Source organism: Rattus norvegicus, chromosome 1 (genome assembly GCF_036323735.1).
Source record: "Rattus norvegicus strain BN/NHsdMcwi chromosome 1, GRCr8, whole genome shotgun sequence".
NCBI lineage: Eukaryota > Metazoa > Chordata > Mammalia > Rodentia > Muridae > Rattus > Rattus norvegicus.
The window spans coordinates 126,228,162-126,254,936 of NC_086019.1; the positions used below are offsets into that span (position 1 = coordinate 126,228,162).

The 26,775-nt window shown below is 41.8% G+C and overlaps 1 protein-coding gene across 2 annotated transcripts in view; it reads right to left on the reverse strand.

Moving 5' to 3' along the window:
* The window catches only part of Chrna7 (cholinergic receptor nicotinic alpha 7 subunit), a 125,757-nt gene extending 104,737 nt beyond the window's left edge, over positions 1–21,020 (reverse strand). Inside the window, exons 1-2 of one of the 2 annotated variants that reach the window (XM_063281670.1) lie at positions 20,868–21,020; positions 20,554–20,693 (exon numbers count right to left, since the gene is read on the reverse strand). In XM_063281670.1, coding sequence (XP_063137740.1) covers positions 20,554–20,693; positions 20,868–20,922 — 195 coding nt within the window. In that variant the 5' untranslated portion in view covers positions 20,923–21,020. The remainder of the gene's footprint in view (positions 1–20,553; positions 20,694–20,867) is intronic. The other variant, NM_012832.4, reaches the window with a different exon arrangement.
* Positions 21,021–26,775: the final 5,755 nt, after the last annotated feature.

Below are 26,775 nucleotides of genomic sequence, written 5' to 3' on the forward strand. Positions count from 1 at the left end.
AAATTAAATGATCTCATTAGTAATCAAGGGACTTCTATTTAAAACTACGGGGAAATATTACTCCACGCTCACTAGAATGGCAAATGTATTTACTTATAATACTAAGGAATAGACTCAGGGCCTTAAGCATGCCAGGCAAGGGATCTACCATCAGCCGACAAACCCAAGTCCCAGAATGTTATGTTGAAAAGACTGAAAACACCAAATGTCTATGAGTGCATATAGCCACATAACTCTCCTAAAATGTCAGGCAATGTCTGGAATAGAGACTTGACCTGTCTGGCAGAGCAAACCTAATTCCTTGAACAGACTAGACAGAAACAAAAGGCATGTACACAACAGTGGAGACCAGCCCTTTGGCTGTGGGATCTGATGCTGACCTAGTTAGTGTCAAAGCTGAACTGATTGTCCTACACATGCCTGGCAACAGAGACAAGAATGAAGAGTCCCTGTGAGACAGATGCAGGACATCCCCAGGAAACAATCAATTTGCTTTCAAGCAAGAGGACAGAAATCATCAAAAGACGCCTCGAAGGACACAAGAACTAGAACTCCACATGCATCTAAACATGATGGGGAAAATTATACTTCTACCGGAGAGAAAGAGATGAAATAGCGACTGTACCCCAGAAATAACAACAGCACTCTTAGGAAAACAAATATAACCACTGTCTACCCCATGAATCAGAAGTGGACAGGGGCTTCATAGACTTTAAAATAAACACAGCATATTAATGTAAGTGAAATTGATTATATAATTTCTTGGGGAACTGTGGGAGGAGAAGGGTAAGTGTGGTAACTGTGTGTGGCAGAGAGCTGGGGAGAAAACTGAGAACCCTTTAAATACTGAGCATCACTCTAGCCAGGGAGTGAGAGCATGAGCATTGTGCAGATGTCAAGGTAAATCTCAATGAAACAGCTGAGAGAATATTCATGGCAGTGTTCTCAATAACAGAAAATCTACAGACACTCTGGGTATCTATCAATATAAGAAGAAATCTTGTTATGGCTGTACAATAAAAATGAGTAAAGTGGAGTTACAGGCAACAGTTTTGGTGACTCACAAAAATAAATTGAACAAAAGCAGCCATATATGAAGGGATAGATGCTGTTAAAGCTCCACAGAGAGGGATTAGGTGATAGACAGTAACACACTAGCTTTAAGCCCTGGCACTGAAGAGAATAAAAATAAAAGAAGGTCCAGAGGCAGGGAAGATTAAAACCTGGCATTTGAAATAAGGCTAGCAGGTCTGCTTGTCCTGGAGGATGGGGTGGCTAGGCTTGGGGGTGGGACCTTGGGTGAGTCATTTGTCATAGCTCACTGACTGGATTCTGATATGGCCGCACACTTGTGCATACCAATTACAGTACAATGCAAAATGTTCAAATAGGACTAAGGGCTGACTTCCAGAATGAAATCTATGCCTCTGGGAGCTAGCTGCTTGGTGGAGTTACTCCAAATATCAACAAAATGCCTTTATGAAATAGCGAACTGTGTTTTCTGACCAGTGATTGAAATTGCAAATTTTATCAAGCCAAAGTTAATCAAATATATTCCGATGATCAGTGGGCAGCCTTGGCTTAATCTGTTGAATCAAAATCATCAAACATAATTTATTTGATCTGACCTTAGAATAAACACACTACTAGAAACCCTTTATATAAATCTCAAACCTGAAATCAACTGGAAAGCTAGGCTATGCCTACCTTCTCTCTAAAAGCAAAGTGAGTTCTCTCTTCACACACCCTCCCTATGGAGCAGAGACACTATCACTTTTACTCAAGGAAGACTCTTTACAGACAATTTGCTTTCAGTTATCTAAAAGTCAATGCCCCACGCCTAGCATCTCTCACAGGTGGCTTCCTTTAGCCGCTAGACAACTGCAATTCCCTCCACCTGCCACCTGCCACCTGCCACCTGCCACCTGCAGCTGAGACAGGTCAACATCCATAGCTGCAGACTGACAGAACCTGTGGTCACTCTCCCTTTAAAGCCTTGCCCCAGCCCAATCTTCCCTGTTAATTTTCAACCCCCATCATGGATTTTATACAATCTTGTATTTAATTTCTGTTTTAATTAACTGTCTTTGCTTGTCAGTAGCTGTGATCCCAGGTTTCTGTTTTAACTTCAATGTATCAATGCATGCCAAGGGCAAAAATAAGGGAAATAACACACACACACACACACACACACTCTCTCTCTCTCTCTCTCTCTCTCACTATCTCTCTCACACACACACAGACACATACACACACACTTACACTCACACACACACTCTCTCACACACACACAGACACACAGACACACACAGACACAAACACACACACACTCACATACACACACATACAAACACACACACTCACACACACACCCTCTCTCTCTCTCTGTCTCACTCACACACACACACACACACACACACACACAACTTTACAATTCTTTGAATATTATATTTGCTAAAAGAATTGATGTTGATTGTAATAAGGGAAATCACTAAAATGACCAGCAGGAGGGTGTCTACTGAGAAAACAAATGGGGGCTAGGGTGTCGCTCAGTGAATGAAGTCTTGGCTTTAATCCCTAACACTATCAACTGCAAGGGTACAAAAAGGACTTTTGTCTTATCTGTAAACACTACCTACTCATGATTTTTAAGATAAATAAGCAGTAGAAAAGAGATTGTATCACTGTTTGGCCATGACAGGACTATTTCTCTTTCTTTAACAGCATGTCAGGGATGAGACAGGAGCTCCCAGAGAGTAGAAGCTCTGGGGAATGTACTGAGTGGCCTTGAGAGTTATAATTCATAAGAAAGACTCCTGCACTGTAAGTGCCCATAATCCTCAGCTATAATGATGAAGGAATTTTTGGAAATTTTTATTCTGACACATAAACAGGTTTGAGGAGGGGAAGGGATCTGCCATAGCAAATTGGGTTGATTATGAAGAAGCATCGTAAACAGGGTTTAACAATGGACAATGGTCAGCTAGATGCTCACTAGATACCGGCTGAAAACAACTGGAAAAGCTGGAAGAAATGTAATCACATGTTCCGAGGTACCAGGGAACTGCCATGGCAGTAAGGAATCACAGATACACTGAAACAGGGTGGGGAACCTTAGGGAACAACAGGACTGTGATTCCTTTTCTAGGATCACATAGTGTGTCCTTAAAAGAATGTCAATGAGACTAAACATTTGAGGATACCTTGAAAGAGCAACTGGGGCAGAACAGGAGTTCAAGCTCACTGGGGAAAAAAAAGGAACATCTTTGTAAATTCTTTGGAATTCTAGCCCAGAATGGATGTGCAAGGAGGACTTCCAGGGATTAAAGATGAAGCTTTTTCTTTCCACAGCCTCTAAATGGATGGCGGCTCCTGGAGCCCACATGCTGGCAGCTCATCAGTGCAAGGCAGAACTGAGAACTTGCTCACAGGCCCTTCAGATAATACCTATAATTTTATGTACATTTTCTTGAACAAACAAGAAAACTACCTGGCTCCATGCACACCATGTTACTGAAAAGCCCAAAGAAAATCAGCAGAAGGAACAGAGGCACAGTGTGCCTCAAACACCAGAGCTATTGACTAGAGGCTGGCCATGCCATGATTCTTGGGTGTTTGTTTGTATGCGTATCTGCGTTTTGCCTATAGGAGTGCCATTGGTTTTGTTCTGTTTCATTCTGAGCCATTGTTTAGGTTCTAGGAATTGAACCGGTCCCCCAGAAGACCCTTAACTACTGAGTCCCTTCACTACTCCAGGGCCTGTGAATGATTCTTACTAATGTATTATGAGTTTTAAGAGAAACATGCAATGGACAAAATATAAGAAAAAACGAAAGAAAATTTTAAAAGTGAAATCAATAGATGGGAAAAACAACAAGAGGAAAAGTATCTGTGACTGAACATGAGTCACCAGCCAGCAGCTGTGAAGAAGCCTGAGGAAACAGAAGAATACAAAATATAGGAAAGACTACAGAGTTGGGAGTGACACAGTGGCTCAATCTCACCATTTCTGACACCTTGAACCAGGTCCATCCTTGCTGTACCCAGCTAAGTTTCCACACTTACCCTAATGTCAGGAAATGTGAATGTCAGTGGCACCCAATAACAACCAAAAAATGCCTCAAGAAAAACTAGACATCACCTAGGTGACAAAACTCTTTCCAGAAGAGGATGCACTGGTATTGATAATGTAACCGTGCTTCAAGCACACAACAGCAACCACAGAAGGAATAAGAGCAGAAACCACACTGTAAAGGCTTTCCTAGATTTATGAAAGAAACCACAAAGTGGAAGAACAGCCCTTCTTGAAACTGTTGTCTAGGAAACTCCCAAAACATACAGAAGCCATTGTCTTTGATTGTCTCAGTTTCCTATTGCTGAAGGCACCAGGGTCCAGAGACCCCTGAGCTGGTACTAAACACGAATACTTTACTCCTGAGAACTAGTTTCTTGGTACTAGACGATACCATGCAAGCTTCCAAAAGAAGAAAGGAACAAACGGTCCTACCCAGCTATGACCCAATGAACTACAACAATAAACAATATGGATAAGGATAACAATAAGGATGCAGTAATGTCACTCACACCCTGGAAGTCACCAACAGCTCTTTAATTGGCATTAAGACCCACTCGACAAGAGGGAAATCATGCCTGATACTGGAAACCTAGCCAAAACCCACAGCTAGCAAGTCATGGATCTTGGAGCAGAACCTACAACCCACTCGTTACTAAATCAGTATAATCCCTAACTACACTCTAAGTATTTGACCTTAAACTCATAGATAAATGTAGTTCTCACCTTCATCAAGGAAACTTCTATAGTGGACTCCGCTACAGAAAACCAAAACCAAACTATTGAGAATGGATCCCAGTCCCGATGGATACCTCAGCAAACAACTCCTGTATCTAAGGCTAAGGCTGCATTGCAGAAGAGAGGAGGGAAAAGATTGGAAGAGTCAGAGGATCACAGAGTTTGTTTTGTCTCCTAGGAATGTCAGAAGCTACACCTGTAAAGTTTCACCAACATTACTGCCCAAATGTAAGCTGACCAAGAACAACACTAATAGATAAGCCAAAGTGGATAGAGGAAGCCCAGGAGGCCTCAACCTAAACAAAGAACTACAGGCAACTAAGGAATGCTGAAGGTGGAAGAAATGGTCTTCCCTGGGGAAGAACGTAGCAATTATTTATACAGTTCCAAAGAGTGGGTCCTGAAAACATGTACACAAGTAATATTATACAGACTGAGCTGTTTATATTTGAGTAGACAGACAGACAGACAGAGACAGAGACAGACACAGAGACAGAGAGAAACAGAGAGAGAGACAGAGACAGAGACAGAGACAGAGAGAAACAGAAACAGAGACAGAGAGAGACAGAGAGACAAAGAACAATTAATGAAAAGGAGACAATGAATTTGAAAGAGAACAAGAAGGAGTATATGGAGAATTTGGTGGGAAGACTAGCAATCAGGCATCTTCATCACTTGCCCCAGGGACCCAGAGACAGCAGGATACCTCATCACTAACTGCCAAGATGTGACACATTCCTACTGTCACCAGGAGTTGCATACCTCCATCCCCCAGACCATGCTCTATATCCCCTTATAAAAGGCCAGTCCTTCCTCTCTTCATTTTCTTCTTCCCTCCACTCTTGCCCAGAGGCAGCCTTTATATACCCACTCCCCAACAAACCTCCCATATGGGATCTGTTGCACAAGTGACTTCATGGCATCCATCACTTAGATCATAACAATTTTATTATAATTTCAAAAATAAAATAAAAAGGATAAGAATCATGAATTAATAACTTCCAAACAGAAAAGAACAAGACAAAACGAGCACAAATCTTCACACTCATACACATACATGTTTAAACCAAACCAAACTAAACAAAACAAAAACAACTTTCAAGACACCCAGAGGAAAATACAAACAAAATACCTCAAAGAATTAGCATGGTATTCATTCCTCATGAATGACCTCAGGAAAAGCAGTGGAAATCAGAAACAATGGAGTAATCTATTTTAAAATAGGAAACAGAGGAAGGATATGGTAGTGCATGCTTTTAATCCCAGCACTCCAGAGGCAGAGGCAGGAGGATCTCTGTAAATTTAAGGCCAGCCTGGTCTACAAACAGGGTTCCAGGACAGCCAAGGCTATACAAAAAACAGACAGAGAAGGGGGGCAGGCTGACAAAATAGTTCAGTGGGTAAAGGCACTTGCCAACAAGCCTAACAACAAAATTCAATCCCTGCTACTCACTTGGTGAAAGGAGAGACCCAACTCTTGCAACATGTCCTCTGACTTCAACAAGTATACACTCACACACATACACTTATCTACATGTATACAGAATAAATAATCATAACAAAACTTTTTAAATGTGGTTTCGTAAACAATTTACCAATCCATATTTGAAAATGAAAGCATTCTGACTATATTTAGGGAGGTTGAAGGAGACTAAAGAGGAAAAGGTAATGGGTCTCCAAAGGAAGTCAAGGGTGTAGGAACCAAAGCATCAGAAATGTAAATATGAGAAAATTCAGAAGGTTATGTCAGAGGAGCTTGGACACAACCAGGTAACATGGGAAGGTAACTGGGAGAGATGGAGGCAGGGAAGTCATATAATTCTATTTCAATCAAAAATTTTTCAAAGGACATGTCAGTGTGTGAAGTGATAATCTTGAGTTTAAAAATATAGCGAGAAGCAAAATACATGGCAATTAAAGCACATAAGCTGAGAATGTGAGACTGAAGTCTGTGTGGAGAAGTGTGCTAATCTCTGCACAGTGTACAGAAAGAGCTAGAGCCTCCATTAGGCTTCATTAGTCAAGGTTTCCTGCTGCAGTCTGTAGGTCACAGAAGACAGAGGGTTGTACGACTGAGAAAGTTTAAAAAAGAGAAAGGAAAGAGAAGTGAGCACAGAGGAGCCACAGCAAACACTGAAAAGGTGACTTCAACCTGGCCATTGCACCCCAGTAAAGGAGAAAAGACAAGCGTCAACTAAACACCATAGAACCCCTGCCACACATTTCATAAAAGGGACACCACGATCATTTAAATGAAAAGGCTTTAAGTTATTTCTGAATGTACAAAAGGGAAGAGGGTTAAATATGCAGCGACTCTAGAGTTACATAACACGGACCAAACAACAGTCTTTATTTTACTACTTGGCCTACTTGCATGCTTTTCAAATTAACGCTGCTTAATATTGATCAAGACACCATAAATGGTATCTCACAACTTTAATTTTTAAGTATTTTTCTCCTGACCTATAAAAATGAAGAAAAGACAGAATAAGCTGTCCCAGAATGCCTTAAGCAATGGTGATTTGGGTGATTCCTCCCCCTCAACTCGGTCCCTCTTAAATTTGATTTGGCTTGCTTTACAAAGCATATCTTTCTTTTGTAATTTTAGGAAATGTCACTTATAGAAGCATTATTAGGTCAGCTTTCCAGTTCTGCATGTAATGAGCTTGGAATTCACCATTGTGTCCTAACAAGAAGTAAAAAGCTGAACAGACTGAAAATGAACCGTTCCTTGCCTTCTTTGTAGGAGAGGGGGAGAACCCAGGACACAGAGCAGCACTCAAGGTCGGAGAGACAAGGAGTCACAGCTACCCAGAGCAGACTCAGAGCATAGGAGAATGGGACAGGAAAACCAGGCTATCACTAAGTTACTGAGGACTCGGCAGATAATTCTAACAGTTAAAAATTTCATAGGAACCCCATAACATTGGGAGGATTACTGCCAGAAACCTGGCAAGGATCTCCAGTAAAAATAGAGAATCTCTCCCTCTGGTTTCTAGAGGCAGGGGCACTTCGCAAGATAACAGAAATTCTTCTATTTAACAATGTCCACCCTATAGCAGAATGATACCAATTCCAGCCAGTCTCAGCCAGTTTGTTCCATCTAATGAGAAAGGACATCACTGAAATAGTTGGTTCAGAGTTAAGGGGTACAGGCTCAGCAAAGCCTGCCACTTGATCACAGTACAAAGATGCCCTTCCTCTCTTCCCATACTGCACCATCTCAACAAAGGATAACTTCCTGGAACTCCTCCATCTGGCCCAGCATACCTGACTGTAAGAAAATACCAGAAAACACACTAAAAGGCAAAGGCTGAAACCTGAAGAGGCAGGCATGGCAGGGATGCTGGAACTGACGTTTTCAAAACCAGAAACTGACAACTGCTGTTAATATGAAAGGTCTGGCAGACAAAGCAGTCCCTGTGTAAGAACAAATGGTGACAAACACAAAGGAAAAAAACCTAAGGAAGAAACCAGAGGCATGCTAAAGACCAAAGCCTAGTATGAAAAGTGAGGAGTGCTTCTACAGAGTTATACAGAAGAGTCTCTAAACACCAGACTACATCCATAAAACCTTGGGAAAAAATATCAAAAGAATAACTGTTGTAGGTAACTAAAAGAATAGCCTGTAAATAAGAGAAATTAAAATGTATATATTAATCCAAAAATGTGAAGAATCACTTTGGTTTGACTGCCTAAATGCACCAATTGAAAGAAATAACATGGATGAAAAGGAGAAATCCAATTCTGTATTGTCTATAAGAAACTTTATTAAATATGAAAACATACAATGAGATTAAAAGTAGAAAGAAGAAAATATACTGTGCCAATGGTAAATGTAAGAAGTGTACAGTAACACAAGAACGCAAGGCAAGCAATGTAGAGGCTAGAGTTGCACAATGAAAAGGGATCAATGCTTCAAGAAGACACACAATCCTTGCCATGTACCTAACAATCCACCCTTACAGTCGAATGCCTTTGTTAGAAAACACACAGATGTGCTGCTCACACTGCCCACACTGCCATGCACTTATAATGTTAGCACTGAGGCCAGTCCGGGCTACAGAGCAAGACCATGTCTCAAAAAAAAAAAAACTATATCACAAAAGGAATAAGTGCATCTTGCTGCAGGCAGAAAATCAGCCAAGGACATAGCTGGATTTGAGATCTCCAATCATCTGAATACGATCAATCTCTATAGAAGGATTCTTCACCATATAAATGCATATTCTTAAGATGCCATGGAACATTCAGCAAGGTGAAGGGCTTTCTAACTGCAACACACTGGAGCACCCTGCAACACAATTTAAAAAGACAGCGATCCCACAACATCTACAGTGGAATTAAACTAGAAACCAGTAAAAAAGATACCTAACAACACCCCTTCCCAGACATACAGAGATTTAAAGACATGCTTCTGTACATATCTTTTTTTTTTTGTTTCTGAAACACAAATGTCAGAAAACTATTTTAACTAAATAAAAATAAACATGACTTTTCAAAACTCGTAAGACAAGACTGAACACATGCTTGGAAGGCAAAATACAACAGCACAGAAGAGCATTTTAAAGAAAGAAATATCTAAAATTAATAATGCTTCCTCTTTATGGGGAAGAACAAATTAATAAATCCAAATACTAATTACAAGAGAAATAAATTAATTTGAAAATAGGAAATCAATAGACAAAATTAGCATTGCAAACTGGTATTTTTTGAAAAAAAAATCAATGGAATTGACAAGCCACTAGCTACAGTAGGAAAACAAAGCCAACACAAATTACTACTATCAGAATCAAAAAAAAAGGCCACCATCCCAACCCTATGACATTAAAATGATGTAAACTAATATATGACAAACATATGCTCACAAATTTGATAGCTTTAATGAACTGGACCATTCTCTTAAAAATAATTTGTCAACTTATAAACATACATATTCCAATGAGAAAAAAAAAAGGGAGCCTGAATAGGTTGGTATTTATTAAAGAAATTAAATCAATCACTGTTTTTCAGGAAGAAACCTACCAGGTTCAAACATTAAGAAAATACACCAGTTCTCTTGTATGTCTTTGAGAAGGCAAGGAAGGAATATTTCTGCATAACTCCGTGAAGCCAGGTGACTCCTAAGCACAGATATAAACATTTTCAACAGTGGGACCTTCAAGGAGGCTCAGTGACAGTGCCTGGCACCATGCCTGATGACCTGTGTTGTATCCAGGACTTATAAAATGGAAGGAGAGTATTAATTCCTGCAAGCTGTCATACACACACACACACACACACACACACACACACACAAAATAAGCAAATAAATGTAAAAAAAAAAGATAGGAGTAACCTGAACTCAATGTAAAATAGAGTTACCATGGGATTTATTCCGAGTGTGTAAGGATGCTGAACACTCACATATGAACTAGTGCAATCCATCACACCATTCAGCTAATGGATAGCAATCCCACTAGCATATCAATAGATACAAATAATCCTTTGAAAAATGTTCTACATTCATGATATAAAACTAAATAAATTAGAAATACAGAAGGACTTCTTAATTAGATAAAGAATGCTAACAAAAACTACAGCAATTTACAACGCATAATAACAAACTCAAAGCTTCTATTTCAAGAATAGGAACAAGGACAGAATGTCCATTACTCCTTTTCAAAAGCATAAGGCATAAAAAAGGAAATAATAAAGGTATACACACTGGGAAAGAAAAAAACAAGATAGTTTGTGCCTACAGGCAACATGACTTGTCAGGCAATAAAATCCAAAAGAATCAGTAAATAAAGTCACAAGAAAACATTATGTGTATATTGGAAAATTAATTCTGAAGATTATACATAAAAGATCGAGAATATCAAGGACAAGCAATGTTGGGGAGTGACATTTCCCAAATTTAAGACTATTAGACACATGATCAAGGGAATGTTGTCCTGGTGTGAGGACACACAAGTCAGTTGAACAGAACCATGAGCGCCAAAATAAAACTGTATGAACAGCTGTGAAAAAATACTTTTAAATAAATGATATAAAAATGGTTATCTGTGTACCAGAAAGTATATAGTTTTTATACCTTTCACAATAATAACTCAAAATGGATCAGCTCTAAATCAATGTGAAACTGTATACATCCTAGACTAACAAAGAAAAAAAAAAACACAAAGGCCAAAATTCTTTAAAGGAACAGTTTTTAAGGTGGATTTCACAAAAATTAAATTGTCCTGCTATATCAGTCAAAATGGCTAAGATCAAAAACTCAGGCGACAGCAGATGCTAGTGAGGATGTAGAGAAAGAGGAACACTCCTCCACTGTTGGTGGGATTGCAAACTGATAAAACCTCTGGAAATCGGAAGAGCTTGAAGGGGCTCGAGACCCCAAAAGTACAACAATGCCAAGCAATCAGAGCTTCCAGGGACTAAGCCACTACCTAAAGACTATACATGGACTGACCCTGGACTCTGACCCCATAGGTAGCAATGAATATCCTAGTAAGAGCACCAGTGGAAGGGGAAGCCCTGGGTCCTGCTAAGACTGAACTCCCAGTGAACTAGATTGTTGGGGGGAGGGCGGCAATGGGGGGAGGGTTGGGAGGGGAACACCCATGAGGAAGGGGAGGGGGGAGGGGGATGTTTGCCCGGAAACCGGGAAAGGGAATAACACTCGAAATGTATATAAGAAATACTCAAGTTAATAATAAAAAAAAAAAAAAAAAAAAAAAAAACTCTGGAAATCAGTCTGGAGGTTCCTCAGAAAATTGGACATTGCACTACCTGGGGACCCAGCTATACCACTCCTGGGCACATACCCAAAAGATGCTCCAACATACAACAAAGACAAGTGCTCCACTATGTTCATAGCAGCCTTATTTATAATAGCCAGAAGCTGGAAAGAACCCAGATGCCCTTCAACACAGAGAAAGGACTGAAAGAGCTTGAAGGGGCTTGAGACTCCATATGAACAACAATGCCAACCAACCAGAGCTTCCAGGGACTAAGCCACTACCCAATGAATATACATGGGCTGACCCTGGACTCCAACTGCATAGGTAGCAATGAATAGCCTACTAAGAGCACCAGTGGGATGGGAAGCCCTTGGTCCTGCCAAGACTGAACCCCCAGTGAACAGGATTGTTGGGGGGAGGGTGGTAAGGGGAGGAGGATGGGGAGGGGAACAGCCATAAAGAAGGGGATGGGGAGGGGTTAGGGGGATGTTTGCTTGGAAACCGGAAAAGGTAATAACAATTGAAATGTAAATAAGAAATAACCAATTTAATAAAGCTGGAGAAAAGGAAAAGAAAAAAAGAAATGTTCAACATCCTTAGTCATCAGGGAAATGCAAATCAAAACAACCCTGAGATTCCACCTCACACCAGTCAGAATGGCTAAGATCAAAAACTCAGGTGACGGCAGATGCTGGTGAGGATGTGGAGAAAGAGGAACACTCCTCCATTGTTGGTGGGGTTGCAGACTGGTACAATCATTCTGGAAATCAGTCTGGAGGTTCCTCAGAAAATTGGACATTGAACTGCCTGAGGACCCAGCTATACCTTTCTTGGGCATATACCCACAAGATGCCCCAACATATAAAAAAGACACATGCTCCACTATGTTCATAGCAGCCTTATTTATAATAGCCAGAAGCTGGAAAGAACCCAGATGTTCTTTTTTTTTTTTTCTTTTTTTCGGAGCTGGGGACCGAACCCAGGGCCTTGCACTTGCTAGGCAAGCGCTCTACCACTGAGCTAAATCCCCAACCCCCCACATGTTCTTAAACAGAGGAATGGATTTAAAAAATGTGGTACAATTACACAATGGAGTACTGTTCAGCGGTCAAAAACAATGACTTCATGAAATTCATAGGCAAATGGAATGAACTAGAAAATATCATCCTGAGTGGGATTATTCAATCACAGAAAAAGACACTTGGTATGCACTCATTGATAAGTGGATATTAGCCACAAAGCTCAAATTACCCAAAATGCAATCCACAGACCACAGGAAGCTCAAGAAGAAGGAAGATCAAAATGTGGATGCTCCCACTCCTTCTTGAAAGGGGGAAAAATATCCATAGGAGGGGATATGGAAGCGAAGTTTGGAGCAGCGACTCAAGTAATGTCCATTCAGAGCCTGACCTCCATGTGGCCCTTATATATACAGTCACCAAAACTAGATAAAATTGGTGAAGCTAAAAAATGCATGCTGAAAGGGACTGGATATAGATCTTTCCTGAGAGACACATCCAGAGCATGTCCAATACAAAGGTCAATGCTAGCAGCAAACCATTGAACTGAGAACAGGACCCCTATGGGGGAAATCAGAGGAAGTATTGAAAGAGCTGAAGGAGCTTGCAACCCCATAAAAACAACAATGCCAACCAACCAGAGCTTCCAGGGACTAAACCACTACTGAAAGACTATACATGGACTGACCCAGGGCTCCAACTGCATAGGTAGCAATGAATAGCTTTGTTGGGGCACCAGTGGAAGGGGAAGCCCTTGGTCCTGCCAAGGTTGGACCCTTCCAAGGGTATATGGGGGGACAGTAAGGGGGATGTATAGGGGGAATACCCGTATGGGGGAGGGGGAGGGGAGGGGATGGGGGCTTATGGACAGGAATCCAGGAAGGGGAATAATGGTTGAAATGTAAGTAAAGAAATATATCTAATAAAAATTAAAAAAAAAAAAAGAAAATTTGGTACATCTACACAATGGAGTACTACTCAGCTATCAAAAAAAATGACTTCATGAAATTCATAGGCAAATGGATGGAACTAGAAAATATCAACCTGAGTGAGGTAACCCAATCACAGGAAAACACACATGGTATGCAGTCATTGAAAAGTGGATATTAGTCCAAATGCTCGAATTACCCAAGATGCACAGACCACATGAAGGATGACCAAAATGTGGATGTTTCACTCCTTCTTTAAAAGGGGAATAAAAATATCCATAGGGAGGGATAGGGAGGCAAAGTTTAGAGCAGAGACTAAAGGAATGGTCATTCAGAGCCTGCCCCACATGTGGCCCATACATATACAGTCACCAAAACTAGATAAGATAGATGAAGCTAAGAAGTGAATGCTGACAGCAACCGGATATAGATCTCTCTTGAGAGACACAGCCAGAAAATGTCAAATACAGAGGCGAATTCCAGCAGCAAACCATTGAAATGAGAATGAGACCCTCGTTAGAGGAATTAGAGAAAGGACTGAAAGGGCTGAAGGGGTTTGCAACCCCAAAAGAACGACAATGCCAACCAACCAGAGCTTCCAGGGACTATATATGGACTGACCCAGGGCTCCAACTGCATATGTAGCAGAGAATAGCCTTGTTGGGGCACCAGTGGAAGGGGAAGCCCTTGGTCCTGCCACGGCTGGACCCCCAGGGTAGGGTATTTTGTTGGGGGGGCAGTAATGGGGGTGGATAGGGAGGGGAGCACCCATGTAGAAGGGGAGGGGGAAGGATTAGGGGGCTGATGGACAGGAAACCAGGAAAGGGAATAACATCTGAAATGTAAATAAGAAATACCCAATTTAATAAAAATGGAAAAAAATTGTTCTACTGTGTGAAAAACCTTGCTTAAATGAAAGGCAAACCAATGACCATAAACATTGTAAGTGACACATCTGATAAATGACTGTTTTCAAATATATGCAATGATATGAAAAAGATCTCATTACAATAGGGGATCAAAGATTTTAATAGACACTAAAGAAAAACAGATGGCAAGGAATCCCATGAAAAGATGTTCCACCTTATATATCGGCAAAATACAAATGAAACAGTAAGGCACCACTACCCAAGTGTTGGAATGAAGAATTCCTGAAACTCCAACAACACCAGACGCTGCTGTGGACATGTAACAGGGAAGCTCACTGACCACTAATCTAAAGATTTGCCTGCATATTCGTTACAAGCCCTGATTGTTTAGTCTTGCCAAATACCTTTATTGGTATTTTCCAAGGGGAATTAAAAACTTAAGTCTATAAGAATACAAAGGCAAGTATCAGAGCTGCTTTATTCACAGTTGCCGAAATTTAGGTGCAAATAAGATGTGCCTCAATAGATGAAATGATAAATGCAGATATGATCATGATGCTCGATTATTCAACAGAGAAGAAACAAGATAGCAAGTCATGAAAACAATGGTGAGTTTTAAATGCCTGTTACTAAGTGAAAAACAAAGGAACTATGAAAAGATGAAGAGACCACAGAGAGATCATTCTACCTATATGACATTCTGGAAAAGACATTTCTTGAGGGGGTGTAGTGTGTGGTATGTTGTATAGTGTGTGTAGTATACATTTTTATTATAGGTGTGTGTGTGTGTGTGTGTGTGTGTGTGTGTGTGTGTGTGTGTGTGTGTGTGTGTGTAAGGAGGCTACAGGTTAACCTCCCATGTCATTTCTTTGATGGACTCTTCCTTTATTTTTGAGACGGGGGTCTCTCACTGAACCCAAAGCTCATAGGTTCTGCTAAGCTGGCCACCTAACAGGCTTCGCAGATCTGCCCGTTTCCCTCCCTACACCCCAAGTACTGAGAGAGAGTACAGGTGCCACATCCAGCTTCTTATGTGCTCTGGGAATTAGAACCCAAGTCCTCATGATTGCTTGGCTAGCAGCTTATCAACTGAACTAACTCCCCAGGCCCTGGAAAGGAAAATTATACAAATAATAAATATACTAGTGGCTATAAGTGTTTGAGGTAAAGATATGGAGCAAAAAGTAATCTCAGTAAAGATTTTTAAAGTGATACCTCAACTCTGTATGTGCTCCAGTGGTAGACACAAGTGTATCATGATTCATTTCTCTAAGGCCCTAACACTGTTGGTGAGGATGTAAAGTGCAGCCTCAGAGTGATGCTGACATGTCAACATAGACTCAGCAGGCTTCACAAATGTATCACTTCCCAGAAAACACTGACGAGAGGAGGTTGTGAAAGGGAAACAGATCTCTGTACTTGCTGTGAACCTAGAAGTGCTCTTTAAATAAATTAGAGTAACAATCTGATTTTTTCACTTTGGTCATTTCTCCTTTAACATGCCAGATGAGTGTTTTTTTTTTTATTTAGAGCTGCAGCACATCTACAAAGTCTGCTGAATGTAAGCAGGGCACTAACAGCTCTTCAAATAAAACCCAAGCTCTTAAGAAACTGGGCTCCACACCATGCCTGCCCTCTACAGGAGCAAAGCTGAAATACACCACCAGTTCCACTGTCTTTTGAGTAAAGCTTCCAGAAAGTGCTATAATCCAAAGATCTATAAAATTGTAAAATCCAGTCACGCATAATTATGTGTTTTGTATTTGTATATAATTACATATTGATTCATATTTTTTTCATTCTAAACATATTACCTTCTGAAGATGCTTTTATAACTGCATATTTATCTTATGCAAGTGAACATGAAGGATGGCCTTTAGATGCATGGGTCCAGGTAAATGACCAAGTATCAGCAGAGGAGAAATATTATAAAAACCAGTGGCAACTTAGAAGCCTCCATCTATAAGTCCTCAGAATGATTTCCAATACATTACCTCATTCTCAGCCTTGTGAAAGGTCCATGAAGTAAATTAAGAATCACTATAAACCCAAGTATACATGAGGAATAAGGAAGCACTATCACTTAGCTGATCTGTGCATATATATGAATGCATGCACATGAAGTTTATTAACAACTACATACCATGGATGGTATATCCAAAAAAACATCTCTTCAATCTTTCTCCTTCTCCACATTTCCATAGAGGCCATGCAATGTTGACCCTGTTTAGTTTAAATGTGTCCCCAAATGTCCATACATTAAAATATTAATTCTTTAATACAGTAATGTCAGGGTGCAAATTAGTCTTTTTCAGGCGACTTCGTTAATTCTCAAGAAATTGGATCAATTACCTCAGGGAGCACATGTAATTCAAGGCTGCCCCCATGCCTAGCCTCTTTTGCATGTGCTCACTCGCCCTTTTGCTTTTTGCCAAGGTGAAACAACAGAAAAGCCCACACTAGAACCTGAGAGGATGTCGTGAATGTGATTCTGGACTTTGCAGTTTCTAGAACCAGGAACCAAAATAAACCTCTCTCTTACAATTTACAGTCTGAGCTATTTTGTTAGAGCAACAGAAAATAAACTAGCAAAGATCTCTGTATCCTTGCCCAAATTTTCTCTCTTCTCTGGCCTGCCCCACATTCTAGGCTTTTGTGTCTTCTAAATATAGATCCTGATACTTCCCACCCCTGCTCAAGATTCACCATGTCTTCCCACTCTCTCCTAGTGCCTCACCAAGGGGATAGCCAAGTAACTAGAACAGACCACAGTGGGTACAGCAAATCCTCCAAAGACCCATGTTTTATCTTCAAAACATATGCACATTTTTCATTCTAATTTTTAATACATACTTCAGATTTAATAAAAAGCTATGGTTAGAATGTTTCCATGTCTAGAAAAATGGGCTCTGGCAAGCTAGACCTTCCTATAAGTTTACAAAACCCTGGAATGCTACCTCTTCAAGCACAGAGTCTGTGACACTCTGGTAGATCACAGGTCACTGTGTAACTGTATAGCATACTCAAGATATTTACACACTAGCACCTCCTACCAGAGAAAATCACATACTTTTCTTTTAAAAGAATAGATACTAAGAAAAAAGGTTGATTAAAACTATTTATGGATTGATTGATATTTTTGAACTTTTAATAAAACATGAATTTCCTAAGAAGTCTTTCAACGAAACCTGAAGCAAAGGTCAACTGAGACAAGAGTCCATGGGGACGCCTAATTGAAGGCAGGGAACTGGGATCTTATGGAAACATCTTGCTAAAGGTAAGAGGCAGGATTTCATGGAAACATCCTGTTGAAGGAGTGTCTCCTCTTTTATGTTTATAATCTTCCTCCCTCTGTCTCCATTACTTGGGAAAGTCCTTCTACTTTCTCTATCTGAGAAATTCCTACTGGAAATGCAACCTCTTGCTCTTTGAAACCACACCAGCCACTGTCACTGGAAATAAATGTTTCCAAGTGCACAACCTGCAGCACTTTGAAAACTATGTCAAATGCCATCACATGTGGAAATCTTAGATTTTCTTTTTAGTCTTAGGGCCAGCCAGATCAACTAGCCTCTACAGGTGGAAGTCCTCTCATCTGTAAACCCTCAGAGCCTAAGAAGGCTTACAGTGGGAGCCCTACAAACACAGGTGGAATACAGTAATGGTGCAAACTATCTTGCATGAATATAATGTATATGTGGCATCATATGCCGTCTCTACATCCCTGAAGACAGGACATGTATGCAGAAAAACCGGGGGACAATAATAAGTTGGGGGCAATAAACTCTAGTCTATGGAACAGTAGGTTGGAATGAGCAAAATGACCCCCTAGAGATGAATTGGTAAAGAAAGTCCCTGGTGGCTCTGTCCAGAGTGCTGAGATTTCAGCAAGAAAGACCTGGCTCTGTTTTAAAACAGGGCAGAGCCAAACGTGATTAGAATACAAATATTTGCATATTTCCTTGCGCCTGATGTAGAAATCTCCTTCTCGCCCAGCACTTTAGGACGGATACATTCAATCAGTTACAGCGTATACAGTGTATCCAGTTTAAGTAGATTAGGCTGGCTCTATTCTATAAAAGTGAGTTACCAAGTCAAAAAAAAGCTTATGATGGGCAAAGGGCATGCAAAGTCGCTCCATTTGAGTTTTCCTCAACAGACTGCCTGCAATGTTTGGGCATCCTGGGGCAGGTGACCACACCTCTCCAGGGACAGACTTCTTGACCTCTGAATGAAGTCACTACATAATTAAGATGGAGTTGAGCTTTCAGCAAATTATCAGCGTGTGGCAAGAGCTTCTCTTTTGTAATCCTCTCGAACCCCGTGAAGTGGGTATGACTGTTCTCATTTTACACACGAGAGAGCAGGGCTGAGCAAAGTTAAGTAGCTTTCTCAAGGCCACTCCGCAACCATGCCGCACTGCCTAGTGGGGAACTCAACATTTCTGAGGCCAAGGGGAGGCCAAGACCTTCTCAGACCTCACCTTCCCCTGGACCTCTGCTCATGACCCTCTTCACATTTTTTTAACTGATTCAGCAATGACTTAAAGGTTTATGAATTGTTGTTTTTAACTTTTTATATAAAGTTTTATAACATAACTAAGTTTTTCCACATCGTCAACCCTAGCTTACAACTTAACTTCTCCAAGTCAGCAAGCCTTATTAACATTACCACATTTCTTAAGAGTCTTTTCCTTTTCAATCAGCCTTACAAGGTCTGCCCTATTTCTTCATAAAGCTTACTGCCCAGCCAGAGGCTGCCATGAAGCACACAATGTGGCAGAGTAGCCAAAGCAGACCCTGGACAAGTAGGGGCAGAAGTCTTCTTACTGTGTGACTTTTATGGAACATGTTAGCCTAGCCACCTGACCCTTCCCTGTGTGCACTTTTTGCATGAAAATAACTATAATTGTGTAGTTGGCTTTGAGAAAGCTTGAAGTTTATCTTTATTGTTTTTAGCTCTTCATGGTGGCCAATGAAGTAAGTGTCCATTCTGTTAGCAGGGAAGCCAAAGCTCAAGATGTTTATGAAACTTCCTAAAGTCAACCACCAGACATCAACAAAGCCAGAAGCAACAAGAACAATGTCTCTGCGAGTTAATTGAACTGTGCTGTAGTTCTACCCCCCCCCCAAATACCCAGGAGCCTTTACACCTCCGCTCCCTCCCTGCCTCCCTCCCCCACTTCTCTCTGATTTATGCTCTACTCCATGGCAGAATCTCCTCCTCACTGTCTGTTACTCGGACTCAAATCCAACAAGATGTCTTCTTCTTTTCCTGTGGTCTGTGCTCTGAAAACTTAGAAAACAACTGCCCATGTGACAGCAGCTGTCTTCTACATCTATCATGATAAATCCCCCCACACTGCACTTTAAATAAAGTAGGATTCTGTCATGGGAGGAGATGCAGATTTAACAGGTACAGTATGAAGCCATTCATCATGAAAACTAACAGACTAAAAGGAACCGCATAGAAGTGAAGGTAGGAGAGGAAAGTATCGCCTGCCGTGCCACATTATCAAAGTTCCTTTGGTACCTCTTTCCTCTCACAGTAGTCCATCCTGATGGACACAAACACCCCTTTCCTCCAGCCTTACCCACCACAAGCCTTGTAGAGAACAGACACTAGAACACTTTCTAAGTATTGGCACTGTTTGGAATATTCCACCTATGAAAAACGTAAAAGTAGCCCAGCTGGCAGAAGATAAAACAAACTGTCACAGATATTGCAGGGGCGTGGCGCCTAAATCCGGTGGCTTGATGCAAGAGGTTCAAGGGACTGCCTGGAATCCTCCAAGAAGGATCGCCAGTAACTGTACTCTCCACAAAATAAAAACCATGTCTATCCCCCACATGAGAACGCTTCTGAACATCGACAGTTGGCCTTCTACCCAGACAGATTGGCAGTGGAATAGCCAGGCCCCCACCAAGGCACTACGCAGTCACTAAAGACGAAGAAAAGCTTGTAAACCTAAACTATTCTGGGCGCAGGACTGCACTAGTTTTCTCTCTATGGGAGACTGAAAGTGACCAAGGAAGCCAGTTCTTGCTACTGACTCCCAGCTTGGGACACTTTAGCTGGGAGTTTGTAGCTGAAAGAAAGACTCGACCCAAGTACCCATGCACAGGTGGCTGGGGGTCTGCTCAAAGCGCAACCTCGTCCAGGACAAGAAGGTGCGTAGCCCGAGAGCCGCGCCAGACTCACCACATCCATGATCTGCAGGAGACTCAGGGAGAAGTACACGGTGAGCGGCTGCGAGTCGTTGGCCACCGGCCTCTCCAGCGGGTTGTAGTTCTTGACCAGCTCCTTGTACAGCCTCCTCTGGAACTCGCCTTGCAGGGACACTTGGGAAGCAGAGCGCCCAGCGGGCCTCAGCACGCGGCAGCCACCCAGCCCCGGAGCAGCTCAGCCCCGCCGCCCCGCTGCAACCCGGGACCACCCGCCCGTCCGCCCGCCCGCGGGAGCCTGCTCCCCGAAGCCCGCCGAGGGGAGTATAGCCAAAGCCGAGCTGCGGTTACCGTGCAGCAGCGCCGCGGCCAGAGCCAGCCAGATGCCTCCCCGCCCGCCGCACATGTCTCCGGAGCCGCCGCCGCGTCCCGCCGTCCGCCCGGGCCGTGCTGCCGCTCCAGCCGCCTCCGCGCCTTTAAAGCGCTGCGCGCGCCCGCAGCCGCGGCGCGCCCCCACACGTGACAGCGCGCTCCCGTCTCGCGGGCGCTCGCTGGGCCGTGCAGCTCCGTGGCCGCCCCGGGAACTGCATCCCTGCGCAGCTTGTTGATGGTCTCTGACCCCAAGCTACTTGCTCCTGCTATCAAATGTGCGCTGTACTCACACCAAAACAATTTCCAGATCCAGTCCTCCAAGACTCTCTCTGGTACTAGCATCTGCGTGCCAGGGTTCAGAAGTTTCTCCAGCCAGACAAGGTAGACCAAGCAGGAGTAAACCTGTGTTTTCCCTGAAAGACACGGTGTTTCCAGTGACCAGCTGGATTTGGGCTGCTTCCTGAGACTTTCTATGGAAGAGCTAAGCTAGGCAATGTATGGTGTGATATTCCCAGCAGACAGCCTGGTCTGGACTTCCTTTTAAAACAGATTCAGAAAATTGAGATATTAACTCAAATCCCTTGCTGGATAGACAAGTCAAAACTTGATTCTGTAGGCTTTTGATTCCAGGAACAGTAAATGAACAAGGAGTAGTTGAGGGAGACAAGTCACAAAGACCTTGGTCCAGAGGCATCTTCCTTGCTGCCGATCTAGGAGGATGGTACTGATCAGAGCCTTCAGGAGCCTGATATATCTCTCTCCTGAGAGGCTCTGCCAAAGCCTGACCAATAAAGATGCGGATGCTTGCAGCCAACCATCAGACTGAGCACGGGGACACCAATGGAGGAGTTAGGACAAGGACTGAAGGAGCTGTAGGGGTTTGCAACCCCATAGGAAGAACAACATCAACCAACAAGACTCCCCAGAGATCCTAAGGTCCTGTACCAAACAGTACACAAGGAGGGACTCCTTGTGGCTCCAGCTGCATATGTAGCAGAAGATTGGCTTATCTGGCATCAATGGGAGGGGAGGCCCTTGGTCCTTTGAAGACTTGGTGCCCCAGCATAGGGGAATACTAGGGCAGTGAGGCAGGAATGGGTGAGGGGGACACCCTCATAGAAGCAGGGGTAGGGAGCAGGGATGAGATAGGGGGTTTGTGGAGGGGAAACCCAGAGGGGGATAACACTTGAAATGTAAATAAATAAAATAACAACAAAAAAAGCATTTGTCCCCCAAAAGTACAGAAAGCAAACCTTGAAAACCACTCTCGATTCTATTAGAGGATTCTGTCCTGTCTTCCCACAGAGTCCATAACATCTGAGTCATCAGACTGTTGCTCCTGTGGGACAGGCTTATCAAAAAGTGACTCAGCTGGAAGGTACCCCAGTAGTGGGAATGGAGTAGTGAGTCCAGCTACTTGGTTTGCAGGAGCAGTGGCATGCAGTATCCTTGAAATGAGTATCTTGAAGCACACCATATTGTTTACTGATAGGAGTATAAAGATTTGGCATAAGGTTTGACAACTACAGGTTAAGAGCAAAGGAAAGAATGGTTTTGGAGAAAGTTCATTTAAAAAAAAAGACAACTGACCAGGGCTCCTATCAACCAATATTCCACATGGGAAGGGGACAACAGGCAGAGGCATCTGGTGAACAGATGGGTGTACATCTGGCTCCTGGGTACTCCTTATTCCATCCCTAACAGCGGGAAGATCACAAAGTAGGCACTTGGTAAAGGAATGAGCTGCAAAGTATTAACTGCCAGAAAGATAGGAGAGAAGGAAAATAAAAAAAAAAAAAAAAAAACACCGGAGAAGGGGAAGCACACAACATCAGCTAGAAGCAGAAAACCATCTGCACTGGTGGTGTGATCAAGGGCTCAATCTTCTACTTTCAGTCTGAAAGTGCCTAAGAGCCCTGGCTAGCAGCACAGAGGGATGAGCCTGGAGAACCTACCTCTCCTGAGTGTTGCCAACTGGGAACACATTACAGAAACCGTGACTACAGCCTTACTGAGTTGGGGTGTCACTTTTAAGAGACCCAAACATACCACTAATGTTATTCCCCATAAGAATATCAACCCAGAAAAGAATCATCTTTGGGTGTGACAACTGGTCAATACCTATTTATGCCCTGTGCTTAGACAGACACCTGGAGGAACTGCAAACAGTCCATTGGCTGGGCTGCTCCTCAGTTCTGAGGTGTTGGTATCCCTGTTATCAAAAAGTAGGACTGAAAGCCCCTAGTGTTCTAGACCCAGTCACTTTCATTTGTGCAGTGTAAAATAATCTGAGCATAGAGCCTAATCAGATACATAGGCTCCCTGCATAATCCCATTCTCAGCATAAAGAAAAGATAAACAGACAAAGCAGAAACACAATGTATCCAGGTTTGTAAAGACAACTGGAAACAAACTCTACAAGCTGACGTTGCTGCCATAGCCTGAGGAGAGACAGAGCAAGGGCAGACTCAAGAATGGAAGTCTAGACTTATAATGCATCCCAAGGAAACTGGATCTTGTGCCTATGAGAGATAGGAAGCAGGAATGAGGAGGTCTTAATAAATCCACAGACTAAAACAAAATCCCCTTTTATGTAAGAGACTAGAAAACCTCTACTATGTCCTGGGGAACAAGAACCATGTCTGCTGCCTGGGCTATGGAAAGGGAAAGGATAATCCCATAACCACCCACGGTGCATCAGCAGGTTTAGAACAGATCCAGATATCAAATGCCTGCGCTGTTTATATTCAAGGATTCCTCCTCTGGTTTGTGTGGGGAAGGAGGGGGCTGGAGGGGAGGGGAAAGGGTGAAGCTTTACAGCTTCCCACACAGGACTCCAAAAGAAAATCACAGTAAATTCAAATTGCAAAGTGAAAAGCAAGGCTGGAAGGGTGGCTCAGCTGTTAAGAGCACTGGCTGCTGTTCCAAAGGACCCACGTTCAATTTCCAGCAACCACATGGTGCTTCAAAACTGTGAGTAACTCGAGCTCCAGGGGAATCTGATGCCCTGGTCTGGCCTCTTCAATATCAGATGCAGTGCACAGACAGACACACAGACATAATACATATGCATGTTAAATAACAAGATAACTTTTAAAGGTAAAAATAAAAAACATCCAAGTGAATAAACAACACATAAGAGGGGCCACAGTCAACCTTAAAGCCAACTTTACAACAAACTAATCAGGAAAGGTGGTCGGGGTCGTTTGAATGAAAATGGCTCCCATAGGCTCATTGGAAGTGTCATTATTAGGAGGCGTGGCCTTGTTGGAGTAGGCGTGGTCTCATTGGAAGAACTGTGTCATAGAGATGGGTTAAGGTTTCAGAATGTCAAGCCAGGTCCAAGGTCTTGCTCTTCCTGATGCCTGCCAGTAGAACTCTGAGCTACCTCTCTAGCACCACGTCTGCCTACATGCCACCATGCTTCCTGCCTTGGTGAGAGTGGACTAAACCTCTGAATGGCAAGCCAGCCCCAATTAAATGTTTTTCTTTATTAGAGTTGCCGTGGTCATGTGTCTCTTCACAGCAACAGAAACTTTAAGACAAAAGTCCAACAATTTGAGATAATAGGATGATTGTTTTAAGCCTGTAAAATTAGGATGTGTAAAATGATCAAATACATTGATCATAATGAACAATGTTGATATCCCCTTTAGCCTAACACTACCAGCATATATTTCTCACCTACCTTGGAGTAGAAGAATTGAAGTGGCTTTCCTGGACGAAGTCCATCTTTTCTGGGTCTTTTAGGGATGCAGGGTCCTTTTATCAAGTAGGGAAACAATATTAAACAAAAGAAACATCCAAAATCAAATTCTGGAAACTTCCCAATGTTGACAAGAAACAACAAGCCACAGGTCCCCTTGATCATAAATGTGATGTCTGCTACTTTTCCACTGGATTTTAAAGGATTTTTCATACATTTCTATCTGTAAGAAAGACTACTTATAATTTTTACCTCTTATGATTTCACTATCTAATTCTGGTCAAGAATGATGATAGATAGCCTCGTGGAGTAAATTGAGAAATGGTCCCAACTCCTCAATATTCTCTAATTGATTGTAGAAGATATTATTTCTTCTTGGAATGAGGATAAGATTGACAAATGAAGTTAAACACCTTGAGTTTTCTCTATAAATCTTTGGAAATTAATTTTTTTGGCATATGGTATATTTCTATGACACATTTCACACTGCATGTAGATTTAGTCAGGGGACAACTTCATGAAAATGAAGTCAGTTCTCTCCTTCCACCACAAGCCACTATCAAGCCACAGGTTTGTATATCCTTATGACACACACCAAGTCTAGATTTGCAAGGTCTTTTGTTGCTGTTATCATTGTTTTTTAAGTTAAGAACAAAGTTTAACAGATATAGAAGAGTTCAGAGTTTCTATTTCATCCTGGAAAGGTTTTACAACCTGCAGCATCTTGAGAATTGCACCTGTTTCATTTAAGTAATAATATATTCGGGGCTTAACATTATACTGTCCTTTGATGCTGTCATTCTGTCTGTCAGTCACGTAGTGATAACTCCTTTTCATTCCTTCATCTAGTAATTCATTTCCTTGCTTTTGTTCTTAATTACATTCCGTAGCGTTTATCAAACGTATTGATCTTCCCAGATAACAACATTTTCTTTGTTAATTTTCTCACCTTTCTTCTTTTATTGCTTTATCATCTTGTGCTTATACATACTATATATTTAATTTGCTCTTCTTACCCAGTACTTAATGAATACACTGAGATCATTGAGCTTAGATTTCCTTTAAAATGTGATGAAAGATACAAATTTCCACCTGAGAGCTGCCTCCATTCCTCCAACTAATTTTAATGTTTCATATTCATTCCCTGCAAATCAAAGCATTTTCTAATTTCCTGTGCTACTTTGTTTTCAAATAAGTGATTCTTTCCCGTATGTATGATTCTTGTGTATTTCTAACTTAAATCCTTGAGGCCATCACATATCCTTTTTTATTTCAACCCTTTTAACTATATCTACTTTTGGTTTTGGATTTGATATATGGCAAGTGTTCTGTCTTGGAAAACATCCCATATGTACTTGAAAAAGAAAAGATTGTGTATTCTGAAGTGGTTGGACTCAAGCGTCCTATAAATGTCAGTTAGATGGGCCCATAGGGTTCACTATGTATTCAATTCTTTGCTAGGCTTTAAAATTCAAGGAGCTATCTTTAATGATGAGTCTTCTTAGTTCTGCCAGTTTTGCTTCAAAGATTTTTAATTTACTCTGTATGTGTGTGTGATTGTTGTGCTAGTGAACTAGCCTATTTTATCTTGTAAAATAATTCTCTTTAATTCTGATATTACTCCCATGCTCGTGTTCTCTTTAATACTGGTAAAACAACTTCACCTGTCTCATGCCTCCTGATTGCACAGCACATCTTATTTAAATTTACTTCTATCTGAAACCCATAACTTCCTATTTAATGTAAGCCTGGGAGACCATATACAGCCGATTTCTTCTGCTCTGAATATTTCAATATTATTTACTGCTCAGTTCACTTACATTCAGTGTATCATTGATCTCCCTAAGCTCATCATTCTGATATCTATTCTCTACTTGTCCAACCTGTTTTTGTACATCTATTCCTACTGTGCTGTCTTCTGTCACTGTTGATGGTAATCAAAATTTCATATACTTGGGTCGGTGAGACGGCTCAGTTGGCAGGAACGCCTGCCATCATGTTTAAAGACCCAAGAACCCACGCACATAGTGGAAGGAGAGTATCAATTCCCAAAACTTTTGCTTGGACCTCATACAGGTGCTGTCATGCACACACACGCACGCACGCACGCACGCACGCACGCACACACACTCTAAATACAAATTAATGGGAAATTTAAAAATTATAGATGCTTTCCTTTAG